The following is a 20884-nucleotide window of genomic DNA, read 5'->3' on the forward strand; positions in this document are numbered from 1 at the left end:
ATGAGATATGACATGTTTTATTTATAAGGCTCAATTCCATTCTCTCCCCAGCTTTCATGGCCATTAATGAATACCAGTGTTAGTCACACATGTTAGGCAATGGAACAAGCACATGGTGCATAATTATACTTCACACACTGCTGGGTACATTCCCCCAGAACCTAATGGCTTTTTCTGTTTAGGATTTCCAAAAGTGCAGCAGAGTGCTAATGATAACAATGAAAAATATGAGCTTATAAAAATGGTAATTTCAGTAAAAGTCCAAGTAGCAATAGAATAGATGTCAGTATCGTTTGGATTGCTGTTTGGAAGTAAAGAAGCAAAAATCACCATTAGCTAGAAATGAGTTGCCAGCTCTAGGGATAAACAGGCCACAAGCAAGAACGCCTGGAGGAGATGGTAATGCCAGGCACAGGGCCATTTTCTTCTATGTAGCAGCCTTGTTTTTGAATCTGGATAATAAGAAAATGAGTGTTGGTGGTGGGTGTATTTTTCCTTCAGAGTGATGAGCCAAGCTGTCTACACAGCCCATGTTCCCAAGAGCTTTTTGCCTTTCGATATGCATGGATTTTGTTGTTGTTATTGTTTTTAATAGGTAGATCCACTTGTTATTGCAAACAGCCCCAGTCTTCAAGAGCAAAATGCCTTTTTCTTTTAACCAGGATGTGTAGTTTGCACCAAATGAAGGCCTAGGAATGCTCTAGACTTTGCATTTTAAAATGAGTTATGACAACATTAGTCAAAATCAACCCAACCCCTCATGAGATTTAAGCCAGTTTTAACGTCTTTGAACCATTTCCCTTCTAATTATCCCAGTCCAAGCTGCATTTATTCAATCCACCAGAATGGAAGAAGAAACAGTTTTCATTTTCCCCAGGGCAGAAACAGTGTCAATTATCTAGAAGTTCCTACAATTGACTGTCCCAGTGAAAAGGCATGCTATTAACATTTGTTCTTTACTCTTCAAATGATTCAACTAGACTTACCTTAAAATAACTTGAACATAAGTACTCTGTCATTGCTTTGAGGGGGGAAAAAGAGAGAAGGGGGAAGAGGATAGGAATATTAAATTACTTACTTCATCTGTTTTTATTTCTTCACTTGTAAAATGTGTATGGTTTTATAATTAGCACATTCCATGTGATTGATAAAAGTCAGATTTTTTTTAAAGGGCAAGTTGTATTTAGTAGGAAAGACGATTGTTACATATAAAGTGTTATCTTTTCTTCTTGCAACAACCTTGGTGATTTTTGTACCCAAAATCACCCAAAATTTTGATATCCTCTTTTTCTAGACAAGGAAATTGGGGCTTGGTAAGGACCAGTCACTCAGGTGAAACCTGGGTAGACCTGGCTACAGAGCCAATGTTTTTTTTATACCCTACCCTGTACTAAGTATCAGAGGAGTTCCAAAATACAGATGGTACCCACCCTCAGGAAGTTTGTAGCCTGGTTGAAAAGATGAGACATTCAGGAAATAACTATAATACAAGTGAGCCCTTGAATGTGTTACTCTGACCAGTAAGGTAAAGTTCTGTAGTTCACAGGGAGAGATCTCATGGGCTGAGCTGCCCAGAAAATGCTTCAAGACACAACTGGCTTTGCAACAAAATAAACTATAGTGATGGTTTACAACCCATTAAATAAAATAAAAATCTATGAGTCCCTACCAACATTAAAAAAACAAACCAAAAAAAAAAAAAAAAACAACAACAACAAATAAAAGGATTGAGGAAAATTCTTTCTTACATTAGAAAGAATGATGCAATTAGAAGAGTACCATTTTGCCACCACCGTAGTAATAATTGATTTGGGCAAGAATCCTGGGTTAAAGAAGCAAGATATTTGCATAGCCTCAAAGTGCCTCCTCACCTATGACTTATCAATTACAAAAGTGAAAATAGTAACTTTCCAGCAGAGAAACCTGGTCAACATCACCTTAGCCCAAGTTCAAAGATCAAAGACGTAATGAGACCAACTGACAGTACGTGCCTTCTGGTGTGAGGCCCTGAGGACAGTATCACATCACTTAATGTGACATTGCTGCCGAAAATACATAGCCTGAATCTGATCATGAGAAAATATCAGACAAACCCAAACTAAAGGACATTCTACAAAACAACTGGTCTGAACTTTACAGAAATGTCAATGTCATGGAAGACAAAGGGAGGCCAAGGAACTGTCCTAGATTAAAGGAGACTAGAGACATATGGCAGCAAGAGGCAGTGCATAATCCTGGATTTGCTCCTGGAATTCGGGGGCAGTGTGGGGGAGGGGATGGGGGCAATATTACGAACATTATTGGGACAATTTGAATAAGGCCTTTATTAAATAATAGTACTGTATTAGTTAAATAATAGTACTGTATTGATGTTGAATATCTTGATGTTGATCATTCTACTGTGGTTATGTGAGTGTCCATGTTCTTAGGAAATACCCACTGAAATATTTAAATTTAAGAGTAAAGGAGCATCATATCCACAAATTACCCAATGATGGGGAGGAGGACATATATATATATTAATATGTACATAGAAATTACTCTCAAATGATTCAGGAATAAATAATGTGTAAGAAAGAGAGGAAGGCAAAGTAAAATGTGGCAGATGTTAAAAAATGGTGAATCTAGGTAAAGGGTATGATAGTTTTTGTACTTTTCTTGCAACTTTTCCATAAGCTTCAAATTGTCCCAAAATAAAAAGTTTAAAAAGTTTTTTGGCTTTTGAACTGGGCTTGCAAAGTACCTCTGTTTTCAATCCTTATCAGTTAATGTTTAAAGTAGCTCTGCTTCTTAATTATCTAAAAAATGCTATCCTCAAAATGATTCTAGATTCCAACTTCCTTGGCTATTCAGATCGTACTCATTCTTCCAGACGCAGCTTCCAGCCCCAGCCCAAGTTTTCTCTTCTTCATGAAATTTCCTGGCTGCTCCTGTCTCATTTACCCCCATCTCTTCTGAGATAGCTCTTTATTATTTTAAATTATTATTATTAATATTATCAACAGCTAGTCTTATCAAGCACTTGCTGCATAGCAGGCACTGTGATAAGTATACTTATATTATCTCCTTTGAACCTCACAAAAATCCTCTGAACCGTTTTTACTTTTATGCAGATGAGTAAACTGAGATTCAGAGAAGTTAAGTAACTTGCATAAGTTCAAAAAGTAAAGTTTGTCTGATTCTGGAGTCCATATTCTTATGGTCTTTGCTGCTTGGAGCAATGAGAAATAGATACCACTTAAAATTTCACTTTGTTATTTCTTACATTTAAAATTGTGTCCCATCTGCTTCATGTTCAATCGTTTTTTTTCTTCTCCACTTAAATTATTTAAAAAATTTTAAATAGGGACCAGTGTTAGGTTCTCTTTGGGACTTGGACAAACAGGTACCATCCTGCCAGTGTTGAGCATATAATATGCACTTAGTAAGTATGTGTTGATTGATGGAGTCTTAGAAAACAACCTTATCAGTTTCCAGATATTCCGAAAATAAGTTTCTTTCTTTCTCTTTCTTCCTTCATTTCTTTTGAGTTAGTTCAACCTAAGTCTTAATTATAACAATCTTTGTTTTTCCCTAGCACTTTACCTTGTATAAAGCATTTTTTGTATTCTGTTTGTTTTTAAGCACAAGTCCTAACACCTACAAATATGATGGGAAGGTAGGTTAGAAGATGTCCAAGTAGACTTCTGATTGTAAGACTGTTCCAGTTTGCTAAAGCTACCGAAAATGTAATACACCAGAAATGGATTGGCTTTTACAATGGGGGTTTATTTGTTTGCAAATTTACAGTTCTAAAGCCATGAAAATGTCCAAATTAAGACATCAAGAGGTAGATACCTTCTCTGAGGAAAAGGCTGATGGCATCTGGAACACCTCTATCAGCTAGGAAGGCATGTGTCTAGTGTCTGCTGGTCCTCTGCTCCCGAGTTGCACTGCTTTCAGCTTCTGATTCTAGTGGTTTTCTCCCTAAGTGTCTGTGGGTTCTCACTTAGCTTCTCTGGGGCAAACTCTGGGCTTCATCTCTTAGCTTGGCATCTCCAAACATCTGGGTCTGTGTTGGGTCTCTCCAAAATATCTCTAGGCATTTTCTCTCTAAGCATCCCCCTGCTCTCTTAAGGACTCCAGTAAACAAAACCAAGACCCAGAGGGTCCAAATCTCCATAGAAATAATCTAATCAAAAAGTCTCACCCAAAGTTGGGTGGGTTACATCTTCATGGAAACAACCCAATCACAAGATCCAAACGACAGTAAGTCTGCCCCCACAAGACTGAATTAAAGAACATGGCTTTTTATGGAGTACATAGTAGATTCAAACCAGCACAAAGACCAAATGATACTTTGATCCCTGTTGAACCTTACAATGCTTGCCTGTTAAAATAGGGAGGAATTACTACCCTCATTCAGTAGAGAATTTGAGGTTCAGCAAGTTTAGTACTTACTCAAGAGGCCTTTAAGGGCCCCTTGCCTTGGTTCTTCCAGCTCCTTGTCAAGGAGTGAGGCTATATTGAGTGGGTCTATTCATTTTTTTCTTCAATTCGCATTATTAGCCTTAGTCAGTTCAGCATGTATTTAGTATTTGGATGGCAAAGAAATGTTGACTAGGGAGAAGCAAACATTAGCATTGCCTTGATTTATTTTAAAGTAGTACATAAAAAATAGCCATTGACTTAAATATATCTACTTTTTCTTTTTTTCTTTTTTTTAAGATTAGTCAACTGCTCCTTAATAGTTACCTTGCAACCATATAATAAGCAGACACCTATTTTTAGGATTCATCTTAAATAATCATTTAGCATAGTGGGCTATTTACATCTGGCCCACATGCCTCTTTTCAGACAACTGAATTATACTTCTGCTCTTGACCATGATGTGGGGAAGCATAAACAGGATGGCAGTAGTTAGGAAAGGAGAATAGAGGAACACAAATCGGGCATAAAGAAATGACTCAGAATGTGCCGTGGGGAGCAGGCTGCTTCTTATGTGGCCTTATTGGGGGAGAGGATCAAATCAGGAGAACATTCAACTCTCAAGTAGTTGCTTATGGATTCAGATCTTCCTTCTCGTGTCCTTATGATTTTTTGGTACTTCTGCTTGTAGAGGTAAAATGACTTTTGAGAGAAGTTGATAGAGATTATTTTTTTCAGTGTGCCATAACCACATGACAAGTTAAAAAATTTAATGAGTAAAAATTCATATAATATAAAATTGGCCAATTTAACCATTTTAAAGTGTACAATTCAGTGGCTTTCAGTGCATTCACAGTGCTGTGCAACCATCACCACTATCTAGACCAAGAACATTTCATCACCCCAAAAGGAAACCCCATATTCATTAGCAGTCACACCCAAGTATCTGTTTCCCCTAACCCCCAGCAACCACTAACCTGCTTTCTATCAGATAGAGTGATTTTTTTAAAAAAATTCAGTTATATTGAGATATATTCACATACCATACAATCATCCATGGTATACAATCAACTGTTCACAGTACCATCATATAGTTGTGCATTCATCACCCCAATCGATTTTTGAACATTTTCCTTACACCAGAAAGAATAAAAATAAAAATAAAAAATTAAAATAAAAAAGAACACCCAAATCATCGCCCTCATCCCACCCTATTTTTCATTTAGTTTTTGTCCCCATTTTTCTACCAGATAGAGTGATTTTTAAAAATAGTTTGATGTAAATTCACACACCATAAAATTTATCCATGTTTATACAGTTTGATTAGTTTTAGTAACTTTATACTCTTGTGCAACCATCACCAACAACACAGACTTAAAACACTTCCATCATTCCCCTGAAATACCCTCATGGCCTTTGCCTGCTCCCATCGCTTAAAGAATTGATTGTAGAATTTTTTACTTTTGCAAGCCTGTCACACTAGCAACCTGTCAATTGACCTATGGATCAATTGCCTGAATGCAGAGGTCCCCTATTCTATCTTGGAATTGTTTAAATTTGGGGAGACACTTTTGCTAACTCAAGCTAATCAAACTCATAAGAAAGTATAAACCAAAATACCTGTTTATAAAAATAAATGGGAAATAGAACTGTCACCTAGACAGGACTTTTCAAACATTTTTCTTTCTCTTTTACTACTTCCTCTGGTAGGTAGCACTTCCTCAAGTTGCAATTTAAGGATGCTATGGGACAGACATCTTTATCAATCCTCCAAACAACCTGCCAGTGTTGATTTCTTTCATTTTATTCGTAAGAGCCAGGTTATCTGTAAGTTCTGCAGATGGCTGGCTATTTCCTCTCTATATTGCAATCATATTCCAACTTTTATTTCTAATTCCTCAAGGCATGAGACCTGGTGGCAGGAACTCTTGATCCTTTCATCTCTTTATCTGTCTCAGCCTCTTCCCAGACCCTGCAGCTTCCGAGCACCCAGGGCTCTTGTCCAAAAACTGCCTGCTGATTTGACAGAGATGAAATGCAAAGATACAAAGGGGCTTCAGGTGAGGCGGTAGCATCCACCACAAGCCAGCCCAGCATACCTGTGTCATAGTTCATAACAGAAAACGTAATATCCTATACCGATTTTTATTTCCAAAGAGACTCTATGTGTTTCATTGGAACTTAGCTCTGCATGGCGGGGAATAAGGCAGAGGTATTCGTTGCATGAAGAGTCAGGTGTAGAAACAGCTGTGGCTTTCTGGCTTCTGTGCCATGAGGTTCAGCTCAGCCTGGTAGGTTTGTTCAATTCTTAGTCAAGGTACTTGGGATCTTTCCCTAAAGATCCCATTCTTCCTGTTGGTTGTGGAAATGGCAGGGCAGGGTGACTGCCTGGTGAAATAGCCTAGGCCTCATGCAGCAAAGCAAAGTGTGAAGAGCTGCGCCAAAGCAGTTTTATGTTTGCTTATGATTGGAAACCTTTCTAGGATTTAACACTCAAAAGTGAATGTTAATCAATGTAGATTATAAGGGGTGACAGTGTGATTGTGAAAGCCTTGTGGATCACACTCCCTTTATCCAGTGTATGGATGGATGAGTAGAAAAATGGGGACAAAAACTAAATGAAAAATAGGATGGGATGGGGGGATGATTTGAGTGTTCTTTTTTACTTTTATTTTTTATTCTTATTCTGACTCTTTCTGTTGTAAGGAAAATGTTAAAAAATAGATTGGGGTGATGAATGCATAACTATATGATGGTACTGTGAACAGTTGATTGTACACCATGGATGACTGTATGGTTTGTGAATATATTTCAATAAAGCTGAATTTTAAGGTGTATGTTAGTTCTGCTGCAGTGTTCAGAAATTCCAGGTGAGAAGTCAGAATCGTAGGAGTCAGAAGCCTTTTTCAAAGCACCAACAGTTTCAAGTAGCTGCAGCCAAAGAAGAATTTGTTGTTTCCTGTGGAACTTCTAGATTATTGAATATTATATTTGGTGAACCTTAGCAATATAGTTGAGTATAGTGCATATCATAAGGAGGGCCATCCCATCTCTAAAAGTTTTGCAGACTAAAATAAAGAAGTCAAGACACAGGTCCGGAACTCATAACAAGGACTTCACTGGAGAATCTGGACTGTTTTGGTGTAATTGAAATTTATGAAACCTAATTCATTATTTCTTAAAAATCATATTTCTCCTTTGTAAGATATAAATGTAAACAACTATACAAATATAGTTGTTAGTCAACAGGATTATCTTATATGCTAGTTCTTGTGTATGGGCTCTCTCTTCCTCTCCCCTCCCAACTGTAGACGACTCCGAATGTCTGCAATTTCAAAAAAGAACTTTGCATTTCACAAATAATACCCAAATACATTTTCTCTGTAAAAATTATAACAATGCAGATAAAATTAAAATCGTCCTGACCATCACTCAGTCCCACCCCCCACCCCCCATAGACTGTCTGTGTATTCTTCTAGAACTTTTCTATTCATGTACATAGTTTTATTTTGTTTTGGTTTTAACATTCCTGGTATCATATTCTGTTTTGTTCTGTAGTGTGTCCTGGGCACCTTTCTATGTCTGCATATTATTTTTAACTGCTACACAATATTCCATCCCATTCCACAGTGTATTAGCCAAATTCCTGCAGTGATTGACATTTATTTCATTTCCCTCTTTTCCACTATTACAAACATTGCTGGTAATGAACATTCCTACATGTGCCTCTTTGTGTACTTGGATGTTTCTCTAGAGGAGATATCAAGGTGTAGAAATGATGTGTTAAAGGATAAGCTTGTGTTATATTTTAGAGAGATACTGTCAAATTGTCCTCCAAAATTTTAGTACCACTCTAGTACCCTACCAGCATTGATACTGCAATTCTACAGTAGTCGTTTCTTTAGATTAAAGCTTTTTGTCCTGTGGAATGTCCTCTATTAAAATGCAAATTGCTCTGGTAGGGTAACCTAAGTCCTTAGAGCCTTAAAACAAGTAGTATGGCTTTGTTTTGCTGGGAGCTGGAAAGTAGAGCAGGTCAGCAGGACCTCTAGGAAGCCAGAGAGTAGCCTGAAGACAGAGCACCAAAAGGTGGGAGACAGTGGTCAAAGAGATGATTAAAGAGAGTTGCAAGTCAGGGAAGTGCCAGGGAAGTTAGAAGAACAGTTACCCCTTGTTCTGGTTTGCTAATGCTGCCATTATGCAAAATACCAGAAACGGATTAGCTTTTATAAAGAGGGTTTATTTGGTTACAAATTTACAGTCTGAAGGCCATGAAAACGTCCAAACCAAGGCATAAACCTGCATATACCTTTACTGGAGAAAGGCCATTGGTGTCCGGTTAACCTCTGTTAGCTTGGAAGGCACATGACTGGTGTCCACTTACTCCCAGGTGGCGTTTCAAAATGGTATTCTCTAAAATGTCAGCTTCAGCTTTCAATGGCCGTCTTCCAAATGTCTCTCTAAGCTGCAGCAGCACTGAACTCCTCCTGTCTGAGCTTTTACAGGGCTCCAGTAAACTAATCAAGAGCCACGCTGAATGGGTGGGGCCACACCTCCATGGAAATAATCTAATCAAAGTTATCACCCCCAGTTGGGTGGGTCACACCTCCATGGAAACATCCTAGCCCAAAGATTCCAACCTAATCAACACTACTACATCTGCCCCCACAAGACTGCATTGAAGAACATGGCGTTTTGGGGGTCATAATACATCCGAACCAGAATACCCCTACTTCAGAGTTAGGTCCTGACTTGGGATGGACCCAGGTGATGGGAGGTTTTTTTCAATATTCATTTGCCTTCAATACCTCTGACTCCAGCCTGTCCCAACCTACTCCTTTTATTTCTCCCAGGACCTAGTTTTGTGTGTGCAGCCATGCTTGCTTTATTGCTGTCCTGGGACATTATGGCAGCCTTTAGGGGGAATTGATGGCAAACCACAGATCTTAGCCTTTCAGCTGCCTTCCCATTTCTTTCCTGGTAGATAACCATCCTTTCTAATACCAGAAAGGCAAAACAGAACAGTATCAAAATTGTTTAGCCCCTCACATTCTGCATGTAAATTTAATGAAAGGTTTCTGAGGATTTTCCCTCCTCCCAAAACATTTTGCAATCTGCTGTCTTAGAATCCAGGACAAACGTTCATTTCTTTCTCGAAAACATTTACAAAGGGAGAAGCACAGGCATGTTTTATGAGCCTAAAGAAGTTGTTCCTAATGAAATGTGGACAGATTGACCCTTAGGAACTAGCAAAGAGCACTTAGGAGAAACTTATTAAGGATTTATGTGAGGGTCAGGGGTAGTATAAGAAACCAGAATTTTATTTGCACCTACATTTTGTCCAGTCACTTATGCACTAAAAATTACTTTTACTGGATATACATACTTTAATAATGTTGCTTTAAAATTCTAGAAAATGTTCCAAAACATAACCTCCTGGTGTTCAGCTGGACTGGAATTTATGTCCCACGCAGATCAAAGAGCAAGCCTAATACGAAGGCTTGTTGCAAAGTGAGTCAGCACCTGTACCCTGCAAGAATGCATACAAATCCCAGAGCTTCTTTCTCCTGGAGAGGGAGGGTGGGAGGGGATTTTAAAACCTGCAGTCCCCTGGGGGAGGGGGCTGTTTGCCCTTCTCTCCCTGGGGGAGCAACCCAAACAAACCTCGTTCCTTCGCTGGGCTGCTACTATAGCTCTAAGGGGACCCTGGTGAAATTGGCTGTCCCATTACATCTGGATGGATTACTAGAAAGTTCTGCTGCTGCTGCTGCTGCTGCTGTTGTTTTAGCTTTTCTTTCTTGTAGGGTCTTTAAAGGGCACTTGTTGAAGTTATTCAATTACACCAATTTGGTGTTTGCCCACTTTGCAAGTCTTTCACCTGGACAGTAGCTGCCTCACCATTCTCCTGCTAGCCGGTCCCCTTTTCTGGACTGAGGTAATGTAGTAAGACAATGGTCTGTGCCGTCGACCTCTTTCTGATCCAAAGGGAATAAAGTTACCTAACAGTTCTAGGGCAGTCTTTTGGGGAATTAACCTCGAGCTTCAGTCCAGCTGAAGTCGTGTTTTGACAATGCATCTTGGTCAGTTGTGGCAAGTCTTCATAAAAGACAGCCAGCAACTGAAGTGAGGGTTGTTTGCTTTCTGCTGTGTTTTCCTCTTTTCTTCCCTCTTCTCTTGTGTTCTTATCATAACCTAGATTATCACTTCTTGTTTGAGCACTCCCTTGACTCTTCTTATTTTGCACTGCCACAATAGGTGGCACAATCTTGTCTTTCAAAATATACTTAAGGATAGGAAATGGGAGAACAAGTTTAAGTAAGGTTATCTCCAAAGAAACCTAGTGTTTTTAGCCTTATGACTTGTAAGTGTAGAATTCTACCCTAAGACCTAACTATTGTTTTGAATTTAATGCAGGACCTAAATGAAACTTTGACTTGGCCTATTTGTGTTTTTGTTTCTCTTGTTTCTTATTTTTGGGTGGAGGTAGACATCACAAGGTCTTCTTATTTTTGAAGGTATGGATGAACCTTGTCAAAATGAATATCTGAAGGAAAGCTGAAGTGCTTGATATTTTTGTATAATTTATATCTATTTGTGCCTTGGTAGGTGGGTATCTTTTATTCCCCTGAGAGCTGAACACTTTGCCTTAAAAAGTTTATGTCGTGGAACTGTAACCCATAAAATTCTTTGAACTTTGCTCTCTAACTACTTGTTAAATTGCACTTGGACAGTTGTCACTTCTATGTATGTGTGTTATATTCTACAATAAAAAATTATGATAAAAAATTTTTTTTAAAACCATATGTCATAGGAAAGAAATCTTACAAATATCTAATGGCCCCATGACTCATTTCACCTTGTGTCAGTCTTTCCCTTTTCATCACTGTTGACAAGCGTAGTGTATTTTCTGCCTGAGCCTGCCTTTCACTTGCCATCATTTTTCCTCTGTCTTACAGGACCTCCAACTCGCCTCCCAGAAATCATGTTGGTAGGATCCCAGTCCTTCTCTCCTGGAGGGCCCAATGGGATCATTAGAAGTCAGTCCTTCGCAGGATTCAGCGGCCTCCAAGAGAGGCGATCCAGGCAAGTAGTGTATAGTTCTCCTGGGGAAGCAGCTTGAGAAGGAAGCGAGCTTTGATGTTCTGAAGAGGGTCTAATGTGTGGTGCAAACTCAGGAGTACACACAAACATACATACACATGTGTGCACTAACATGTTGTTTTAATCTCTTTTTCATTGAAAAGATGTAATGCATAAAATATTAAATGTCTCAGTTTCTTTTCTAGTAGGATTCTTCCTACAAAGAAGATTTGCTAAGGATTTAGGATAAGCTAGTGCTATATGTGTATAGCCACCCCATATTTTACATTGCATTCAGATTTTCAGGACTATGTCTGGTATGCAGTTATGCAGTGGGTATAGACTAGGCCTCTGCAGATTGGCTCCAGGGAGCAGATGTCATTCAGTCACGGGGCTGGGAAAGTTAGTCTTCTGGTTTCCCTGGAATCTCCTCTCCTCTAACACAGGACTCAAGGGAACTCAAGAAAGTAAGTGCAGATAGTGAAGTAGGTAACCTGTAATGAAGCTTGTCTTCATATTTTCTGCTGTGATAAAGATCTCCTAGTTAGAGGGGCCTCATGCACTTTTACCTCTATTGTCTCACTGGGTACATACAGTAATGGGAGAGGAGAATAACTGGTAACTAACCTGGGAGGTGCCTGACAGGCACCTTGGAGACTCAGCGTGTCTCCGCTTTCCCACTGATAGCTGGGTCAGTGAGTGGTCTGACCTCTTAGTCTCCTAATCTGATCAGAACTTTGGATTTGTCAAGTATCCATCTTGCCATTGCAGGCTGTATTTGTGCCACTAACAGTGATGTTGAATATTTATTTATAAATTATACCTAAATATAATTTGCTAATTTGCTCCATAAGTCAAGCTTTAAAAAACAAATACAAAAAAAAGCTGTCAGTCCAACTACATGTGCTTTTTACTTTAATGCTATATAAAATTAGTCATTTGTCGTGCTTGTAGTCCTTTGTAAAAAAAATGTATTCATTCACATCCTTGTCATATTTACAGATGCTTGTACCTGACTGATACTGTGTAGCACTTGTATTTTGTAGTTGGATTATATCTTACTACCTGTTTATTATTTCCAACCTGGAAGCTTTTGTCTTCAGCATCTTATGAGGTTCTAGTGGGTCTGTATATTTTCACTCTGCACATCACCTAAAGCCGACCTTTGACTCTGGGTAGTGCTGCCCGGCAAAGCTTTCAGATATCAGCAGTTAACACAAATCTAATACCAAGAAACTAAATACAGGATGGCTCAGATCTGTTAATATACAAGGGAACATCATCTTCCCTAAAGGACACTGATCAAACACAAGGTGTCTAAAAAGGTGTCTTTTTGGATTCCCAAGACTCACAATATCTTCTTTTCTTTCCGTAGGTGTAACTCCTTCATTGAAAATTCCACCGCTCTCAAGAAGCCTCAGGCCAAACTGAAGAAAATGCACAACTTGGGGCACAAAAACAACAACCCTCCCAAAGAGCCTCAGCCACAAAGGGTAGAAGAGGTCTACAGGGCCTTGAAAAATGGACTTGAGTAAGAACATTGAACCCAACAGTGCACTGAAACCTCTAAAATGCCCAGGGGGTTTAGAGAAAAGCTAGTCTTATGAGATAAATTTTAAAACATCTGTTTCTGTTGTAGATAGGTTTATTCCTTCACCATGATTAGAGAAGCCTTAAATGAGTTCCAAAGATTTGAAATATGTTGGCCTTCCACATCCTATCCACAAGATGGAAGGAGACGTGAACAAATAATGCATTTATGTTTAACTCTGGAAGGTATAAAATTTTACTTAATGATGGTGGACAGGCATATCCATTTTAGAGGCTGTGAAGAGGATTCTGAGACCTTCCTAAGTATGTTATAGGGATTGTGTGCCCAGAATAAAACTTCCCTGGCGTGTGGGAGACATCCAGAGTCCGCGTTGTATTTAACTAGACAGAACTCGGTGAGCCGCACTGAGGGCTGACTCTATAGGTGTCTTGCCCCTTCCCTCCCGGTTGGTTTCTCTTTTTTGGACTCTCAGATTCACAGGAGTTCTTTTTGACCACTGGATGGTAACAGATGCAACCACTAGAGCTTTCAAAATGTTGAGAGGATGGGAAGATACAGAGATAGCCCTCTCCCTCCCTAATTCTGCCCTCTCACCAAGCAAAGCTCAGATTCTTAACCCCTTTTCAGAAGAAGATCAGCAGTCAGCACAAATTGCCACTTGATGGTCAAAGAGTTCAAAATTCTGTCCCATCTTATCTTTATAGTGAATATCTGGAGGTTCACCAGACGGAGTTGGACAAGTTGACAGCTCAGTTAAAAGATATGAGAAGAAACTCTCGCCTTGTAAGTATCATCCAGTCATCGGGATGTTGTTAGCACAGTGTTCTTTTTCCGGCTATCTTCTTTTATATAATGGGGATGGGGAGGGACATTTAAGAGATCCAAGGGATAGAGTACTGTCTGCATCCTGATGTGTGTTTTAGTAGGAAAAAGGAGGTTAAATCTTAATACTTTATTTTCCTCTTAATATTTTTCAGGATTTTCTAAGCACATTTATGCAGATCAACTTTATAATCAGGAAAAATTCATTTTTAAAGAACTCCCTCGGCCTCCCAAAAATAATTATAAGAAAATGAAAAGTCGAGGTTTTCCTAGCATATTGACATACAGAATTTGGAACCGAGAACTTTTGCCTAATCTCCAAATTTTAGTAAATGTGATGGGTCAGTGAAATTAGGGAGGAAAAGGAGGCTCAGGGAGTAGTGATATGAGAAGCTGGGCTAGGCGTCCTTGGGCCAGATCAATTGCATATTGTATTGCTCAGGTGCCTGCACAGTCTCTCTCTTCTAATGTGAAGATGTGCCTGGTTGAAGAGGTATTTCTAACATATTCACTATTTTAAGTGATTTTACTCAGTTCTAAATGAAGTTACACCTGAATATTCAAAGGCATCCAAAAGCCCAAGAAAAGCCTGCCTATACCTAGGAGGTACACCTATACACTCATAGCTATCTTTTTCATTTTTAGAAGATGTGCTAAAATATATGTTCTCACCTTTTTCCAAGGGATAAGGTTAATGGACTCTATATTCTAAGAATGCATTGCCTCAATCTCCGTGGACCTCCTTGTGGGGGGACCTGAGAGCTGTTCACTGCCCTCGAGCATCCTCGGGCAGCGAATGTCCCTCCTTAGAACAATGGTGAACCATGCTGGGGCTCCTGTGAATCCAGACCCTCGTGTTTCCTACCTGCTCTCCCATTGGGGGATGTGGGGACGGTGTTGCTTGAGAGGTCCCCCTGGGTCCTCAGCTTTCCCCATGAGCAGCATCTCTGTTCACACGTGGACTCCACTATGAAACTGTGAGCACACTGCAAACGACCTGGGTAGAAAAACACTACCCTCAAGTGCTCTTCTTCAATACCAATTTTACATGTTTAAACAGGAAGCTAAGATATTTTTAATAAATACATTACTACTATATTTTATGTTAACACCATTTATTTTTAAAAAAATGTTTTTTAAGTGACCATGAATTTACATGCCGTTCAGCATGGAAGAGAAGAGAGCTCAAAGCAAGTGAGAAACTTAGAGTCCCACCAAGGAGCAGAGAAGACAGGAAAGAATTCTGGAACCCAAAGTACAAATCAATATTGGTTCTTAAAAATACTTTTATTGGTGTTTAAAATAAGACAGATGTTTACTCGTAAAACATAGGTCAAAGAATTCAGCCAAACTTGCAGGGCTAATCGTTATTTCACAGATAGTGCAGAAATGCAGGCTAAATCCCTCTAGTAATATCAGTCATGATCTGGAGGAAGATATGTTTTAATCTAGATATTCCTTTCTTTTTAGGGTGTCCTGTATGACCTAGACAAGGTAAGTTTTCGTTCTGTGTTGAGGTACCACCGAGAAAGTTCTGCATTCTTGAGTAGAAGTCAGTGACAGATGCTTTTCAGATCCTCTTTAAGATAGTAAGATCCTAGGGAAATGATGATTTTTCTAATCCTGGAAAAATTCAGCTTTTTGTCTAATGAGGATGATGAAGTACTGTGACCTACAGAGTCAATAAAATGTTCAAGGCCACTTCCATAAAAATGCCACCTGGTTGTAGGGTTTCTCAGTGATTTAGTAAGTTTAGCAACTTCCCAAGGGTTGGGAGATCCTTACCAGGGTTCTCTCTAAATATTAATTACCATATTTCATCAAATCGAAGACCTCTTTGATTGAAAAATGCACCATTATTTTATGCATACCTAAGGGGAAAAAAATGATTCCTGTTGAACTCTTGACACAATTCTTGATTTTCACTTAGAATTTGTATTTTATATTTATTGACAAAACTTTTAGGCCTGTTTAGACCTGAATTTTTGTTTTAATTATACATAATGTTGCTCCATTTCCATGCCTTTCTGTGTACACAAAAACTTTTTCTTTCAGTGCTGAATCATAGCATAATCGTTTTGAACACATTTTAGAGGGCAATTAAATTGAACTCATGTAATACCGACAATACGTATAACTCAAATGAAGAGATTATAGACATATAAGCAGCTATGATTATCTTTGGGCATGCCCAGGCAGCTGTCTGACACCTGGCTTAAAGTAGCAATTGTAAAATGCACCCCAATTTCAGAAACATCAAAAGGTGAAGGGGAAAAAAGTCCATCTTAGAACTGAAAAAATGTTACATGGAACTTTTTTAGAATACTCCAACATGATACTGTCCTACCAGGAATCCAGTAAATTCCAGTTGATTAGCCTCCCTTGGTGTTAAACAATTTTGTTAATTTTGTTAATACAAAAATTCCAGCAACTCACTCAAGTTCATATCTCAGGATATTTATTCAATATTTTTAAAAAACACTTCCCAATTGATAGTAGATGTTATCTAAAATAGCAACAAAGGTAGGAGGAAAGGGGAGATATTTAGCACTTTCTGATACTTTTGAATATAAGAAAATTTTTTAAAATGTCCTCACAAGCCTTGATTTATTAAACTGTAAATGGCTGCACTTTTTCAAACTTCTTCTTTTAATTCCAGCAAATTAAAACCATTGAAAGATACATGAGACGCCTGGAGTTTCACATTAGTAAGGTAATTGAAGGTCCTGTTGTCTTTGCCTCTTTTTCAGTTCTGTTACTGATCAATACTCTGTTAAGTTGAGCTTAGCTTCTAGTCCACAAAGAATTTCTTATCTAATTGGCACCTAAGAAATAAGCAATTAAGTCCTCCAATAGGCAGTAGAAATGGAGGAAAATTAAGAATGGAATCCTGATAATCTGGAACCATTGATTGTTCTTTAGTTCACCAAACATTTATTAAATATTTCCTATGTAGCCTGCGCTGTTCTTAGCAGAGGGTTTACTGTCTCAGTATAATGTGGTTAATCATAAGATTGAACCAAACTGACCCTAAAAACAACTTCTTGCTTCCTAACTTTACCCTGGTCTGACGTCCAACTTGGTACAACATAAACTTCCTCATGAAAGTCTCTCAAGAATTTAAAGCAGTTGCCATGTGCCCCCCTAAATCCTTCTCATGTTTTGGTTCCTTCCATACTTCCTCATATGGCATGGTTTGCAAGGGCCTTTCCAACCCAGTTGCTCCCCTGGATATGCTCCAACCTGAGCTATATAAATGGTTCACAGAGGATCCCACCAGCCAACAAGCGGTGCTTTCACCCCCTTTTTCTGGACACTTATCAGGAGTTATTGGTGCAACCTAGAAGAGATTTCCCTTTGGTGGCAGCTAAATCACATGGTTTGCATTTCCTGTTTCTATCACACAGTTCCCATCCATAACTCTTTAGCCTCTCTTCCAAAAGGGGAGACTTAGGTTCTTGTCCCCGTTCTTCTACTCACTGGGTAATACAATCTGTGTGGACCTCTGCTTTCCACTCAGTGAAATGAGGGGCAGGAGGTGAATTTATTCAAGCTAGATCATCCTATGAATGTATACATATGTATATGTTACTGCCTTCGTATTTCCTGCTTTGAAAGGTATTTACTACCTGGGCCAATCTGGAATTGCTCTTATTTCCTCTAAACTCAATAAATAAAACAATGAAAGACATTTGTGTGGCAGGCAAGCTTTGAAAAATTATTCTGTTTAGTTTGAAAAACAGAGAAAGAAAAAAATCATTATTTCGTAGAGATGTATTTATTCATCTTGTATCCATGTTAGATGTAACAAACCTAAAGATTTTTAAAGGTCAGTGGTATTTTACTTACAGAACCTTATTTAGGATGCCTAATAAATAATATTTGATTGAATGAGTCAATCAATTGATCAGTTTGTTTGATGAGAGCCACTGCTGACAGTGGGTAAAACAGGTGTTTGCCTACAAATGGATCAGGTTTCTGCCCTGATCATGTATGTAAGTATTCTTTGTCTATCCTGAAGTTTAACTTTATCTGGCTAGGATAGATTTATATTTGAATGAAAATGGTAAACTTTTCTTTAAAGGCAAGATAATAGACTAAGCCATTAGGGCTATATCTATGGTCCAGTGAACATGGCTTCCTTGTTGAGAATGACAATCTCAGAGAAGTCCGAGTTTCCCAGGAGTGGGGAAAGGGTTGCAGGTGCAATTTCTTCAGACACCACATGGGTGAAACAGCCTGGCTTGCACTGGAAGAGGTATTGGCACTAGGGTTTCTAAAAGTTTTGTGGGGACCTCCCACATCAGAATGGACTGCAATTAATAATTTCAAATTCCTAACCCAGCCCCAATCAACTAAATCAGCATCTCAAAGCTGAGCCTGGGTATTCAACTTTTAACAGGCTCACCAGGTAAGTCTTAGCTTAGTTTTAAAGGATAAGACCCATCTTTTATGCCAATGACCAACAAGAATAGTTTATCAGCAGATATGCCACTCATTAAATCTTAAAACTGCCTCTTAATGAGAGACGAATCCATTGATCCCAAAGACTAGAGACTATTCTTTTCAGAGTTTGGGAATTCTCTCAGTCAAGTTGAAGGAACTAATGAACTATAAATAGCACCAAAGAATCATTTAACTAAGAATAATTTTCGAGTCTCTTAAAGCTCACGTTCTAGACTAAGCATAATTAAGAAATTTCTGCATACTTTCTGTGAAAGTATGGAAAATTATACTACTCTAACAGGTAGTAGTAGTGCTTTTTTGTGAACAGCTAAAAGTTTGCCTTCAGAACAAGAGGGAAATCTTGAACTCTAAAATCCAGTCTATTATTCTCCATCTTCTTCTGTATCTGCAGCTTAAGTTTCCATTTTGAGGTAACAAAGTTTGTACTGAAACGAAAATTCAAGTAGTTTTATGTAGGTAACCGCCTTCCAGAAGTAATAGGTTTTGTCTGTTTCTGCTAATCCCTGATGATGTCCTCTTTTATATGCCCCAAAATTCTTATAGTAATTATATTTTGCTTAGTATTGATAACTGAAGACAGTAGAAGACCATAGAGTTTAAAAATCATCAGGAATAACTTTAGCTTTTCTCAACCTCAGCACTATTGATATTTTGAGACAGTTTTTTGTTGTGGGGGCTATTTACCCATTTGTTAAGGGTATATTATTTTTATTTCAAATATGCATCCAGCATATATGTAGGTGTTATTAGAAGCATACATGTAGAGGAAAAGCAATAAAAAGTTCATTTTCATCACTTAAATTTATTTCTTTTAATTATGGTATAATTTACATACAAAAAATTCACAGCTCTCTTACATGTTCAGTTTAAGTTTTGACCATTGTGCTTCACCCTAATTTTAAGAATAACGTAACCTCATTTTCCCTCTTTATTGCTGAGCCAAGACTTTACAAAAATTGTTTTCAATAAATAGCATCAGTTTCTTTAAAAAAAAAATGCTGACTCTGGATGTGTGAATATCACCTTATGATAATACCTCTTAAAATAAAGTGATAACAGCCTAGTATCCTACAAAGTTTTCACCTTGGTGTGAAACTGGACAAACTCTTTCAGTATTTATTCCATATATAGAAGGCTCCTGTCTTCATTATACAGTGTTTGTCTCACACAGTCCACCAGTGTTAAGTACAATTTCATTTTGTGTACTTTGAAAAGAAGGACCACGGTAAAATCTGTTTTGAAATAGAAAATGGATCATAGTGGCTCAAATAAAGTTGATCAGTCTCTGTCTAAAGGGATGACACCTCTACAAGATTCTCCTTGTTGAGGTCAGAAACATAAAGTACCTTAGTGCGTATCAGGGGCCTTTGGAACTTCTTTCAAGCATGACAAGTATTTATATCCCTGGTGTTTCCTGTTTTGGTTCTGACAGGTAGATGAACTCTATGAAGCTTATTGTATCCAAAGACGGCTCCAAGATGGCGCCCACAAAATGAAGCAAGCCTTCACAAATTCCCCTGCCAGCAAAGCTGCTCGAGAGAGCCTGTCAGAGATCAACAGGAGCTATAAAGAGTACACAGAGGTAAGTGCTAACCTGTTGAGCAGCTCACTCCACCTAGCCTGATCTGAATTGTTGGTGACTGCCAAGAACAAGGCCAATGGCAACCCACACCCTCATTCCACTCTTTAAAGCCATACATTTCACTGTTTGCCTCTCTTGCACTTTTTGAGCCTATCATTGAAATTTTTTTAATGACTATCATTGGGTTGGGTTAGTGGTATTTTTGTTCAGGGCTCTCACTATACTCCAGAGCATGTGCCTTTATGAATTCCTATAAATCACTCCTTGGCACTGTTTCCTGGTGCCTTGTAACATGTTGCTTATTTTACCCCAATGAGCTTTTAGGCTCTGCAGAGGCATTCACCGATCAAATCTTATCCTTCTTTATATGCTCTGTTCTGCCTTTTTGTGCTTCATCTCTGCACAAGAAGATTGAAAATGTTGGTTGGAAAATTCAGCAAATGAAGAAATAAAATAGGTCCCTTTGCCCTGACTTTTGCCGTATAAACACACTTCCAGATTCTCCTTAATGTACAACCTAGCTTTACCCTTGAAAGTTGAACAGACCTGAGCTTAGAATGACTGCTCTGGACATCAGAGTGGGCATCAGTCCCCTACTTTTTATTGTGAGAAAGATCCCTTCCCCCTTAAAGGAGACACAATAATGAGCCATGACAGAAGTGTGACTCCCCCTGGGGTCACCTAATACCAATGTCTTTGATGAAATGACTGAATTATTAAAGCAGCACTTCTCACTATCCCATGAGTCTTGGTTCAGAGATCAGATTTCATGAATGAAGTCATGGGCCTGGTGAGGGTCTGGCAGACAAGTCCCAGAGCTGAGCATTAGTCTCAGCCCCTGGGACTACGGGCACTTCTTGGGCGACCTGCAGCAGGATCGCTTCGTATATACAGTCCAGTGTCTCCTTTTGTCTGAGCCAATTTGGTCTTTTTTCAAGACCTAAAACAAGACTTTTTAAGTTCTCCTTTTCAGA

At 38.6% G+C, this 20884-nt stretch overlaps 1 protein-coding gene across 1 annotated transcript in view; it reads left to right on the forward strand.

The window, feature by feature from the left end:
- RIPOR2 (RHO family interacting cell polarization regulator 2) overlaps positions 1-20884 on the forward strand; it is a 98153-nt gene that overhangs the window by 19298 nt on the left and 57971 nt on the right. The window contains 6 exon segments of the mRNA XM_037842533.1: positions 11364-11490; positions 12863-13018; positions 13744-13822; positions 15332-15355; positions 16521-16574; positions 19761-19910. Coding sequence (XP_037698461.1) covers positions 11390-11490; positions 12863-13018; positions 13744-13822; positions 15332-15355; positions 16521-16574; positions 19761-19910 — 564 coding nt within the window. The 5' untranslated portion in view covers positions 11364-11389.

Source organism: Choloepus didactylus, chromosome 7 (genome assembly GCF_015220235.1).
Source record: "Choloepus didactylus isolate mChoDid1 chromosome 7, mChoDid1.pri, whole genome shotgun sequence".
In the NCBI taxonomy this organism is placed as follows: domain Eukaryota; kingdom Metazoa; phylum Chordata; class Mammalia; order Pilosa; family Megalonychidae; genus Choloepus; species Choloepus didactylus.